Source organism: Mauremys reevesii, linkage group 3, assembly GCF_016161935.1.
Source record: "Mauremys reevesii isolate NIE-2019 linkage group 3, ASM1616193v1, whole genome shotgun sequence".
NCBI classification, from domain to species: domain Eukaryota; kingdom Metazoa; phylum Chordata; order Testudines; family Geoemydidae; genus Mauremys; species Mauremys reevesii.
In genome coordinates this window covers 27,720,670-27,734,264 of record NC_052625.1, presented here as the reverse complement: position 1 = coordinate 27,734,264, position 13,595 = coordinate 27,720,670, and the positions used below count along the sequence as shown (strand labels likewise).

At 43.0% G+C, this 13,595-nt stretch overlaps 1 protein-coding gene across 4 annotated transcripts in view; it reads left to right on the top strand.

Moving 5' to 3' along the window:
• FBXO11 (F-box protein 11) overlaps nucleotides 1–13,595 on the top strand; it is a 203,149-nt gene that overhangs the window by 107,206 nt on the left and 82,348 nt on the right. For 3 of the 4 annotated variants that reach the window (XM_039528827.1, XM_039528831.1, XM_039528830.1), the window contains exon 4: nucleotides 5,623–5,767. In XM_039528827.1, the coding sequence (XP_039384761.1) occupies nucleotides 5,623–5,767 (145 nt within the window). The remainder of the gene's footprint in view (nucleotides 1–5,622; nucleotides 5,768–13,595) is intronic. The other variant, XM_039528828.1, reaches the window with a different exon arrangement.

The following is a 13,595-nucleotide window of genomic DNA, read 5'->3' as shown; positions in this document are numbered from 1 at the left end:
CATCGCCCCTGCCGAAAGGCAGGCACTGTCATCGGACAAGCTGTTTTACACACAGTGACTGCTGTTGAGCCCTTGCACCCACCTCCACTCTGAACACTGCTTGCTACGCTCCCACGATTGGCATCCACGTAAGGCCCATCACTTGAAGAAGAGAATGTTACTTACTCTAACTGAAGGTTCTTCGGGATGTGTTGTCCCTATCTGGATTCCAACACCCGTCCTCAGTTACCTCCACGGCGTGCTCCTGTGTAAGAGGGAACTGGAGCAGCGTCGACCTGCATGGCTTCTTAAAGCCTCAGATGCGCCACATGGTGAACGCACAGATACTACTATGAACAGACCTGGTGTATGGCACACATGCGCACCCACAATTGGAATCCGGATAGGGACTACACAATTGAAGAAACTCCAGTTACGGTAAGTAACCTTCTCTTACTACGAGAGGAAGACGCACCCAGAAGTGGCAGATCGGGTCATCTTATCTCAAAAGTGGTCTCTTATATGCCCATTTCTCCCCCTAAGCCATTGAAGGTGAGATTAGTAAAGAAGATTTCAAAGGAACAGGCCAGAATGATCCTGGTTACCTTCTGCTTGACCTTAATCTTGGTACTTAGACCTGATTCAGACATAACTGGATCTTTGTCTCAAGATACCAGCATGAAAGAACATAAAGTAATGGGCATATTCTACATCAAGATCACATGCTGTTAAAATGGTCGGCTAGGATACTAAGAAATAACTTGTCATTCATTTTTAATGAGTAGGTGATAAACATCCTCCTAGCATCTCAGTGGAGACTTGTTGATGTCTGGGACTCGCTTGAATGAGGTTAACATATTGGTGTTAAAAGGGGTGCATCAGGACAAAGTCAGACAAAGTAAAGCACATTCTAGTGTTTCTACTCAAGGCTAATACTTAGGAAAGATAAATCTGCAGTTGTAAGAAGTCAAGGAACCTCTCTGATCACCGTCACAGTAAGGTTCCTCCAGACCACCATTCTCATTCAGTCCCTCAGTAATACACAGGTTTTTGTTGAGATCTTGACTTGTGTGCTACAAGCCTTCCTAAACCATCTTTCTAGCTTTTACAGACAGTATGTTCATACCAGCATGGATAAAAATGAATTATTAAAAATAAATGGGAGTTTATTTAAATTGTTTTTTAATGATTTAAAATTAAATTTGAAATTATGACTACTTATGTTAAGGCCTAAACTTATGATCTTTTATACTTACAATCTAGAAATCTATTACAATTATTTAAATTAAATAAAATTAATGTTAAGCAGTATTTATTTGTTTGCCAAAGGTTTTAGAAAAGTTAAACCACTGAACAGGTGGAAGTAACTGGGTAAGCACCTGTTTGTAGAAGTGCTAAATCTGATTTTTAACAACAGTTGCCTCTTTTGCAGGTGTAGAGAGAATACTTCAAATTTCTTTTATTCAGCCAGTTCAGTTCAATGACTAGTTCATTAAAAGTAAAGAAATTGATTGGAAGTTGAAAAAACAGGAAAGCTTGTTTTCCTCTTCCAATCTCTGAACAAAAATGAAATGTGAGAGGGTGAAATCAGAAACAATCACTTTAATTCACTAACTGCAGATGATAATAAATAAATCAATTTTCAGTAAATCAAAATAAATCAATTTTGAATGCAAAATGTTTATCAAACACTTTTTTCTTATGAATCCAGCACATTTTAGGTAATTTTATTTAATAAAATAAAAATACGCAAATGTTGTTTTTATGCATTTTTATTGAATTCAGTCAAATTAGTTTCCATCAAAGTAGAACATCACACAAATCACAAATAAAAAATAATCCTCCAGTAAATAAGCATATCATTCACCATTCTCAAACAAATAGCAAAAAGAACCAAATTTAATGTCCGTAGTTGCAAATCAACAAATCAACCTATGAGAATCAGCTTTTTTTTTCATGGTTACCAACCTATGAGAATCAGCTTTTTTAAAAGAAAATAATTAAAAAGTACAAATGTGAAACAAGATTAAAATTGATTATTTAAATCAAAGCTTCCTGCTTGCTGATTTAATCATGATAAAAATCAGTGATTTATATCATTTTGATTTAAATCAATCCACTCTGGTCTGTGCCTCTTCTCACTGAAAGTAACTTACCTGCTTACTACATCTGTAACCAGAGGGATTTTGGAGCTCTCTATGAAACCTCAGTTGTATAGTTATCAAAGTATGGTAATTCTTCAAACTGACCTGGCCTTTTTTCTCAATGTCACCATAATCTTCCTGCTATGAGAGAAAGTGGTACTGTTGTCATTCTGGCTAAGACCAAACATCATACTGAAGTATAATATCATAAGTTTGATAGGACCATCAAAAGGATGTGTATATAGCAAAGGCATTCAAAGTCTTAAGTACAGCTTTTGCCAAGTGTATTACTGCTCACTTTTTTAAAGGAGTGATGATCATTGTGAGTGGAGACATCACACACGTCTTGCAGTGAGAAATGAAAGGTCACTGTGTCATGTTCCACCCATGCCTTCTCAAAACACCATGGAATTGACCACCACCTCTGGAGATACAGTAACTCCTCACTTAACCTTGTTGTTACATCGATGATTTATTAGAGAACATGCTTGTTTAAAGTTACACAGTGCACCCTTATAACATTGTTTGGCAGCCACCTGCTTAGTCCATTGCTTGCAGGAAGAGTAGCCCATTGGAGCTAGCTGGTGGGGGCTTGGAACCAGGGTGGGCTCGCAGCCCCACATCCGCTCTCCTAAGTTTCCTGTGCGGTAGCTGCCCAGCAGGCTATCAAGTGCCGGGAAGTTCAGGTATCCCTATCCCCACTGCCGTGTGCTACTCCTGCCCTCTGCCTTGGAGCTGCTCCCAGGAGCCTCCTGCTTGCTGTGCAGGGGTTGGAGGGGGAAGAGGGGTGCTGATGTCAGGGTGTCTCCTCCCCTGCTCTTGCCCCCCACTCCTGTACCCCATCTCCACCGAGAGCGGTGGGGGGGGGAGACACACATGACAGGGCTCTGGAAGAAGGGAGGTTGCTGGCAGCAGCTGCTGTCTCAACTTGCTAATATACTTAAAAAGGCAGTGTACTTAGAATGGGTTCAGCATACTTTCAAGGGCAATGCGTGTGTGTCTCTTACACGCGCATGCTCTCTCTCTCTCACACACACACATGCACACACACACACCCCCCGGCACTTTGGAAAGTGGAGGAGTGGTGCACTCCAATGGGATAGCGTGGGGTCATCATCACGTTCAGTTTCTGCAGGGAATGTTTGCAGCCACTGCCATGCATCTATTCTGTCTCCTTCCTCCATTCATGCTGCCTTGTAGAGTGTGAGGCTACATTAATAACGTGTTAGTTCAGGGGTTCTCAGACTTTTGTACTGGTGACCCCTTTCACACAGCAAGCCTCTGAGAGCGACACCCCCCCTTATACATTAAAAACCCTTTTAAATATATTTAATACCATTATAAATGCTGGATACAAAGCAGGTTTGGTGTTGTCAGGCTGACAGCTCGCAACCCCCCATGTAATAACCTCATGACCCCCTGAGGGTCCTAACCCCCAGTTTGAGAACCCTTAGTTCATCATTTAGCAGCAAGGCATTCCCTGGGAAATATCCCACTCCCTTCCATTCTCTGACCACCACCTCAACCATAAGCGAGGAGTTACTGTATTGACTCCTCCCTGCCTCCATAGAGGTGATATCACCTTTGTGAATCAACAACAAAGACTGCCTGATATGGAGGGGACAGAGAAGAAAAAATTCTGTCTCACCATTAATTTTCTTTCTAGAATTGTACATGTCAGCCAGCCTGACCCTCTCTGAGAGGATTGAGTTATGACCAGAATCTTTCTGGCTTTTGCTGGCTTGTTAAATAATTTTAAAGGGACATGTGTTCCTCTAAGAACCTTCCTAAATTTCTCAATCCTTAAATTTGTTGTGGAGGCTCTGCAGCAAATGATTTGAGTTGAATAATATGTGTATAGGTTTATTTATTGAAACTTTGGAAGCTGTTGTTCTGTACAGTTCTTCCTGAGAAGTAATCCTGAACACAATCTGAGCCAAAGAACTGGTCTGACTTCACTGACTAAGGAGATGGGGAATATCCCCACTGTGAAGAGTCTGTCAAGGAAAATGCACTAATGGAAAATGTTTCCATTCTAAAATGTATGGAGAAAGAGAGTGCAAAGTATGAGGGGTGGAGTACAGTACTAGCTATAGTCCCCTTTTCTCCACCTTGATGTCCTAGCTTAATCCCTAGTATATTTTTTAAAGGTAACATTTGAAATGATCAACTTTAATTCTTAGTTACCTTTTTCCCACATTAAAATAGAGATCAGGGCAAGGACATTGAGGGGAAAAGGGGGCAGAGCACATTGGTGTCATTGCTTGATAGCGATCTCCCATGTCCCCAACACCGTTCACATCTTTTCTAGTGTCAATGTGGAAAAACAAGGACTTTTTATTAATGGCGTTTTCTGGCAATTAACCCTTCTGAGAAAATTGTCCTGTGCTTGGGAGTTTGATGGTATTTTGTCTCTGGGATTTGGAGTTCTTGATTGCTTTCTATTCTGAGATATGTGCCAAAAATTTAATGTCAGAGAATAAATTTAAAACAGCATTTAAGAGTTTTATTGAATGTTTCTATATAAAGGCATGTATAATAACTTAAGTATAATAATATGCAAATAAATTGGTTGCTCTAATCAAAAGGTTGAGGGAAGAAGTTTAAAAGTAGGATTTGAAGGATGTCTAAATCAGTGTTTCTCAAACTTTTGTATTGGTGACCCCCTTTCACATAGCAAACCTATGAGTGCGACCCTCCCCCTCCCCCCCAATAAATTAAAAACACTTTTTTTTTTTTTTTTTTTTTGTAAAAAGAACAGGAGTACTTGTGGCACCTTAGAGACTAACAAATTTATTTGACCATAAGCTTTCGTGGGCTACAGCCCACTTCTTCGGATGCATGGAATGGAACATATATTGAGGAGATATATATATACACATACAGAAAAGGTGGGAGTTGCCCTACCAGCTCTAAGAGGCCAATTAAGTAAGGGGGAAAAAAAACTTTTGAAGTGATAATCAAGATAGCCCAGTACAGACAGTTTGATAAGAAGTGTGAGAATACTTACAAGGGGAGATAGATTCAATGTTTGTAATGGCTCAGCCATTCCCAGTCCCTATTTAAACCTTTTTTTTTGTGTTTAACACTATTATAAATGGTAGAGGCTGACCGCTTGTGACCCCCCATGTAATAACCTTGTGACCCCCTGAAACGTCACGACCCCCAGTTTGAGAACCCCTGGTCTAAATTAATCTTAATTATTGAGTTACAGACAGTGCCTCCATATTATGCCGATTATTCATGCTTGCCTCTGCATGTAGATTAAATTTAGTCAATGAAATTTACTGTTTAAATAAACTGCCAGATTCAGGCTGCAGAGGATGTGATGTTTAGTATTGTGTGAGCTTAAACAGCTTTTCTCCTTCAATTTGTAGTACTAATCATGTGTAAAAAACACTAATCATTAGAATAGTAGGAAAAGTCAGTGATTGCTTTAAATCAGAAACTGGGTAGGTTAAATGCATCAATAATTTGATGTACATTAATATTTTAATAGCAGCACCTGCAGAACAATATCTTCAGGAGAAACTGCCAGATGAAGTGGTTCTAAAGATCTTTTCCTACTTGCTGGAGCAAGATCTTTGTAGAGCAGCTTGTGTGTGTAAACGCTTCAGTGAGCTGGCTAATGATCCAATTTTGTGGTAAGTGAAAAGCTATTCCTCATTATCTTGAGATATATTGTATGTGCTGCACAAAATGCCAAGTACAATAGAAAAATTAAAATACTGGTTAGGAATTATAATTAGTTTAAATTAAAACAAATGCTTGTGTTTTAATATGCTTATCTTATATCAGTTTTATCTGTTACAAGCAGATATGCATAAGCATATCAGTTATATGCAGTTAAAAATAGTAAAACTTTTCCCCCTAGAATTATATGTTTAGTAATGTTATCTGAAAGTTCAATTACTTATCTTTTAGTACCTTCCTCCCTCTTAAAGTTTGTGTGGGAATTGTATAGCTTGATCCAAGATAGCAAACTCTTCCTTAAGTGTCAAGGAAGATCCTGCACTATGATTTTTATTTGTTTGGATTTTCAAAAAGAATATAGGTGTTGGGTATGCGGACTTTTTCTCTTTCTAGGGTTATTGAGATCCTGAAAACATCTTATTTAATTGAGAACCAATATTCCAGATTAGAAAAAAATTGAACTTGAATATCTAGGAAGACACGATTAGGTTTATCTCTGTTTGTTTCTTTATGGCTTGTAGACTCCTCTGTGTTAACCCCAAATACTTTTGTTTTGCTTGTAACCTTTAGCTGGACCTCAAGGTGGTTATTCTTGATACTTAGGTTTTGTAAGTGGGTTTTTAAAATCTAGCAATAGCCTGAGTTTTCAAATGTATTTCCTTTCTTTTTGTTTTTAATAAAATTTACGTTTTTTAAGAACAGGATTGGATTTTGTCCTAAGAGGTTTGTGCACATGATGGTTACTTAGCTGATGGCAACAGCTGATTTCCTTTCTCAGCTCTTCCCCGGAAGGGGCGTGAAGGGGCTTCAGGGTACCCCACAGGAAGGAATTCCCAAATGCACCTTCCTGGGTTCTGAAGGGGGTTTTTGCACTTGGGTGGTGGGAGCATCTACGCATCCAAGGTCAGAGAGAAGCGGTAACCTTGGGAGTTTAATACAAGCCTGGAGTGGCCAGTATTAATTTTTAAAATCCTTGCAAGCCCCCACCTTCTGCACTCAGAGTGCCAGAGTGGGGAATCAGCCTTGACAGATGCAATTTTAATTCTTCAAATAACGTCCCTATGAGTGCTCCACTTTAGGTGCTTGTGCGTCCCTGTGCTTGTAATCAGAGACTTGTGGTACCAGTGCCCGGTTGGGTTGCACATGTGTGATCCCCATCTCATGCCACTTCAGGTGCTGTGCGACCAATACACACACACACACACCCCTCCGCCCCCAGTTCCTTCTCTACCGCCTTTGGCTTGAGTCGGAGCATTTAGCAGCGCCGCAGAGCTTAGTCTTCCTAGCATAGCCCTTATCCTTTACTTTCTTTCCCCTTTTCTTTTTGGAAGAAACAAACAGGGAGAGAAATAATGTGTTACTCTTCCCTTACTTGGAATTTCAGGTTTCCATTAACCGTTAGTGTAGGACCCCTGATAAGGAGGGGAAACATTCCCATCAGGGGCATGCCCGGTTCACTGAGTTTCAAAAGCGGCCTAACCTGCAGGCTCTCAATACCTATGTCAGACGGGCACTTGCAGTGTGTTTGGCTTAGGCAAGACACACATACCCCAAAAGTGCTTGCACTGCTAGAAGTTAAAAGCCTGGATCAGAAAGGTCAGAGACTTGCTGCTCAAACTGCTCCTGATGGAGAAGTCTCTCCGTCCGGCATCTGAGCCAGAAGCTCGGACCCCTCCTGGACAGAGGTCACCAACAGCAGCCTCTGACAGAGGCTCTTCTTCCTCTGTGGCTCACACTACAGACCTTAAAAGATGGCTAAAAGATGTGCTCCATCCTCACCAGATTGGGAACCGACCAAGAAACGGCAGTCCCCAAACAGAGAGACACCATCGGTACCGACTGCACTGGCAGTCTTTGCAGTCAAGGTTCCTAGACCCTCCAGTACCTTGGTACCACGAGAGCTAAAGACTCCAAAAGAGCTAGCTCTGACATAGGCAATGAGGGGAAACTGAAAATCCATGCCGTGGCACCATCGGAGCCGACTAGATACCCAGCACCAAGCACATCGAGACAACTAATGACTATGCTGTCACTTACCGTTGGCACAACACACTCGATGCAGCCACCCATACTGACAGTGACCTCACAGACATCAGCATTGACCCTTTCGGTACTACAGCAGTTACTGCAAAAGGACCTCCTGGTCTCCTCGACACCAGAATCCCCCATTCTCTGCACCAGCGTCACTCCAACATAGTCAGTACCTACTCACCTTGCCGCTCTGCTCCTCCATTCTCAATTGATGAAGAAGAGAGGATGAAGGGGAAATGTATTTTCCACACTATTTTTCCCCCTATCCATGAACTGACCAAACTGGATCCCCCCATCACAAAGGGGATATTATACTGGGGCTAAAGAACACCACTAGTTTGGACACCCTGGGATGACACTCATGTCTACTCCACCACACTGGCTTTATGGGAACCCTTGGATGGCATATCCTCCACACTATTGCAAGCCTCCCAGCCCACCCAGGGAAAGCACATGACAGTCTTCCATACCATCGGTATCAGGACCATCTGAAACTCCAGAGGAGATGCCTAGACAACCAGAGGAGACCTCTGACTTAGAGATGGAACCAGCAACCCACCTATCCTCATCATTCCCATCATCATTGTTACCCCATCCCCCCGCCCAATGTGGGCGACCAATGATTTTATACATTTTCAGGACCTCTACAGGAGGGTCACAGAATCCTTTGACATCGTATCCCTGGGGAATTATTAGTTAAATTGGAAAAGATGGGGATCAGTATGAAAATTGAAAGGTGGATAAGGAACTGGTTAAAGGGGAGACTACAACGGGTCATACTGAAAGGTGAACTGTCAGGCTGGAAGGAGGTTACTAGTGGAGTTCCTCAGGGATCAGTTTTGGGACCAATCTTATTTAACCTTTTTATTACTGACCTTGGCACAAAAAGCGGGAATGTGCTAATAAAGTTTGCGGATGACACAAAGCTGGGAGGTATTGCTAACACAGAGAAGGACCGGGATATCATACAGGAAGATCTGGATGACCTTGTAAACTGGAGTAATAGTAATAGGATGAAATTTAATAGTGAAAAGTGCAAGGTCATGCATTTCGGGATTAATAACAAGTATTTTAGTTATAAATTGGGGACACATCAGTTGGAAGTAATGGAGGAGGAGAAGGACCTCGGAGTATTGGTTGATCACAGGATGACTATGAGCCGCCAATGTGATATGGCCGTTAAAAAAGCTAATGCCGTTTTAGGATGCATCAGGCGAGGTATTTCCAGTAAAGATAAGGAGGTGTTAGTACCGTTGTACAAGGCACTGGTGAGACCTCATCTGGAATACTGTGTGCAGTTCTGGTCTCCTATGTTTAAGAAGGATGAATTCAAACTGGAACAGGTTCAGAGACGGGCTACTAGGATGATCCGAGGAATGGAAAACCTGTCTTATGAAAGGAGACTGAAAGAGCTTGGCTTGTTTAGCCTAACCAAAAGAAGGTTGAGGGGGGATATGATTGCTCATTATAAATATATCAGAGGGATTAATATCAGGGAGGGAGAGGAATTATTTAAGCTTAGTACCAATGTGGACACAAGAACAAATGGATATAAGCTGGACACTAGGAAGCTTAGACTTGAAATTAGACAAAGGTTTCTAACCATTAGAGGAGTGAAGTTCTGGAACAGCCTTCCAAGGGGAGTAGTGGGGGCAAAAGACATATCTGGCTTCAAGACTATGCTTGATAAGTTTATGGAGGGAATGATATGATGGGATAGCCTAATTTTGGCAATTAATTTAGCAATTGATTATTGGTTATCAGCAGGTAAGTATGCCCAGTGGTCTGTGATGGGATGTTAGATGGGTTGAGATCTGAGTTACTGGTGAGTCTTGCCCACATGCTCAGGGTTTAACTGATCGCCATATTTGGGGTCGCGAAGGAATTTTCCTCCAGGGCAGATTGGCAGAGGCCCTGGAGGTTTTTCGCCTTCCTCTGCAGCATGGGGCACGGGTCACTTGCTGGAGGATTCTCTGCAGCTTGAGGTCTTCAAACCACAGACTTCAATAACTCAGACATAGGTTAGGGGTTTGTTATAGAAGTGGATGGGTGAGATTCTGTGGCCTGCGTTGTGCAGGAGGTCAGACTAGATGATCATAATGGTCCCTTCTGACCTTAAAGTCTATGAGTAACAACATAAGTTCCTCGCCATCTTCCAAAATAGCTTTGCCCATGAATGATGCAATCATGGAACCCATTATGTTCACTTGGCAGACTCCAGCAATGATCCCTCCCTCCTGCAATAGATCTGACAGAAAATATTATATGCACAGGCAACAGAATTTCTCTTTTCTCCCTATGCCCAATTCTTTGGTGGTGGACGCTGTTAACAAGAGGGGCAGACAATCTTACCCTCAAAACACCCCGTACAACAACGATTGGAAGAGGCTCTGCCTCTTTGGCTGAAAGGCCTACTCGGTGACACACCACCTTTGGATTGGCAATTACGAAGCAAAGCTGGCAAAATATGACCACACAAACTATGGGAAGTTCTCCAAATTTATTGAATTCCTGCTGGAGGAGAAAAAAGAACAGTTCAGAGGGCTCATCTCCTAGGGACAGCTGATCTCCAGGCTGGCATTACAGGCTGCTTTGGACTCAGCAGATACTGCTGCGCAATCTACAAATACTGCAGTAGTCATGAGACAAGTTTCTTGGTTGTCTTTCTCTGGTTTCCTGAGGGAGGTGCAATCAGTTGTGGAAGATCTGCCGTTTGATGGGCCTAAGCTCTTTGCGACTGAGATAGATGGGTATCTGCATAGGCTCAAGGACTCGAGGGCAACACTGAAGTCCCTGGTCATCTATACTCCTAGGACAAAGAGATGACAAGGAAAGTATAATGGCCCACACCATATTCACAAACACACAGGCAATACGAGCCACAAGGTCGAAAACAGCAGCCCACAAAGAGATGACAATCTCTACCTCCATCTACCACGTCTCACCAGCCTTATTCCAGACAGCAAGTTTGAGATGTTGGTTGAGAGTCCAAGACCCTCCGCATCTTTCAGTGCTGGAACTTCCTTCTATCTCTCAGCCATTCAGAGATCATTTGACTCCCTACTACTCAGTTTGGCAATCCACCACTACAGACAGATGGGTATTGGAGATAATTGAGGTTGGATACTCCATCCCATTTACTTCCACCCGCCCTCTCCCTCCATCTTCAGGGACCCTCTCACGAAGACCTACTGTGACAAGAGCAACAGAGTCCTGTGGCACCTTATAGACTAACAGATGAGACTGTGACAAGAGGTAACCCACCTTCATCTGTCTAGGAGCAGTAGAACCAGTACCAACAAAACACAGAGGGAAGAGTTTCTATTCAAATTACTTCCTCTCACAAAAAAAAACAGGAGGGTGGAGACCCATTCTCGATCTCTGATGGCTCAACAAATTTGAGACACCAACATTTCAAGATGGTCACAGTGGCCACCATAATTCCAGCACTAGAAAGGGGGAACTGTTTCTTGGCCCTCGACCTCCTGGATGCAAACTTCCATGTAACAATTCACCCATCACATTGGAGGTTTCTTCAATTCGCTCTAGGACCAGATAACTTCCAATACAAGATTCTACCCTTCAGACTGTCCACTGCTTCCCAAGTTTTCTCAAAGGTACTCGCAGTATTCACATTGTACCTATGCAGGAAAAGAATCATATTTCCGTATCTGGACGATTACCTACTGAAAGCGCCAAATCGAGCAGCAACAATAGAGGCCACTGAACAAATGGTAGCTCTCTTTACACAATTAGGTCTCCAGATAAACACTCAACAATCAACCCTCACACCAGTACATTGAAACCTACCTCAGTTCACCTGAGGCAACGGCCTCTCTACCAAGGCAACAGTTCCTAACTCTAACAAAGCTATCTTCCACAATACTAAAAAGTCCTCAGACAAAAGCCGGGACTTGTCTACAATTATAAGGCCACATGGCTGCAACGACTTTCGTTGTCCAGCATGCAAGAGTCCACATGCGGACCTTGCAGGCATGGCTCTGCACACAGTACTCCCTAACAAGGCACAGCATAAACAGACGCCTCACAATGCCAAGCACAGTAAAAGACTCTCTCTCCGAGACCAGGGAGCACATCTGAATTCTCATTTTGCCCAGGGCCGCTGGTCCCCAACCGAAGCCCTGCTACACATAAATCTCCTGGAATTACAAGCCGTTCACAACGTGTGCGTCCAATTTTTACCCATGATCAAGCAGAAAACCTTCCTCCAGATCATTAATCAAGATATTGAACAAAACCGGCCCCAGGACCAACCCTTGGGGCACTCCGCTTGATGCTGGCTACTAATTAGACATAGAGCCATTGATCACTACCTCTTGAGCCCAGCGATCTAGCCAGCTTTCTATCCACCTTATAGTCCATTCATCCAGTGCATACTTCTTTAACTTGCCAGCAAGAATACTGTGGGAGACCGTATCAAAAGCTTTGCTAAAGTCAAGAAAAACACGTCCACCGCTTTCACCTCGTCCACAGAGTCAGTTATCTTGTCATACAACGCAGTTAGGTTAGTCAGGCATGATTTGTCCTTGGTGAATCCATGCTGATTGTTCCTGATCACTTTTCTCTCCCATAAGTGCTTCAGAATTGATTCCTTGAGGACCTGCTCCATGATTTTTCCAGGGACTTAGGTGAGGCTGACTGGCCTGTAGTTCCCCGGGTCGTCCTCCTTCCCTTTTTTAAAGATGGGCACTACAGTAACCTTTATCCAGTCATCCGGGACCTCCCCCGATTGCCATGAGTTTTCAAAGATAATGGGCAATGGCTTTGCAATCACATTCACCAACTCCTTTAGCACCCTCAGATGCAGTGCATCCGGCCCCATGGACTTGTGCTCGACAATTTTTCTAAATAGTCCTGAACCACTTTTTTCTGCACAGAAGGCTGGTCACCTTCTCCCCATGCTGTGCTGCCCAGTGCAGCAGTCTGGGAGCTGACCTTGTTTGTGAAGACAGAGGCAAAAAAGCATTGAGTACATTAGCTTTTTCCACATCCTCTGTCACTAGGTTGCCTCCCTCATTCAGTAAGGGGCCCACACTTTCCTTGACTTTCTTCTTGTTGCTAACATACCTGAAGAAACCCTTCTTGTTACTCTTATCTCTTGCTAGCTGCAACTACAAGTGTGATTTGGCCTTTCTGATTTCACTCCTGCATGCCTGAGCAATATTTTTATACTCCTCCCTGGTCATTTGTCCAATCTTCCACTTCTTGTAAGCTTCTTTTTTGCGTTTAAGATCAGCAAGGATTTCACTGTTAAGCCAAGCTGGTTGCCTGCCATATTTACTGTTCTTTTTACACATCGGGATGGTTTGTTCCTGCAACCTCAATAACAATTCTTTAAAATACAGCCAGCTCTCCTGGACTCCTTGCCGCCTCATGCTATTCTCCCAGGGGATCCTGCCCATCAGTTCCCTGAGGGAGTCAAAGTCTGCTTTTTCTGAAGTCCAGGGTCCGTATTTTGCTGCTCTCCTTTCTTCCTTGTGTCAGGATCCTGAACTCAACCATCTCATGGTCACTGCCTCCGAGGTTCCCATCCACTTTTGCTTCCCCTACTAATTCTTCCTTGTTTGTGTGCAGCAGGTCAAGAAGAGCTCTGCCCCTCGTTGGTTTCTCCAGCACTTGCACCAGGAAATTGTCCCCTACACTGTCCAAAAACTTCCTGGATTGTCTGTGCACCGCTGCAATGCTCTCCTAGCAGATATTAGGGTGATTGAAGTCTCCCATAAGAAT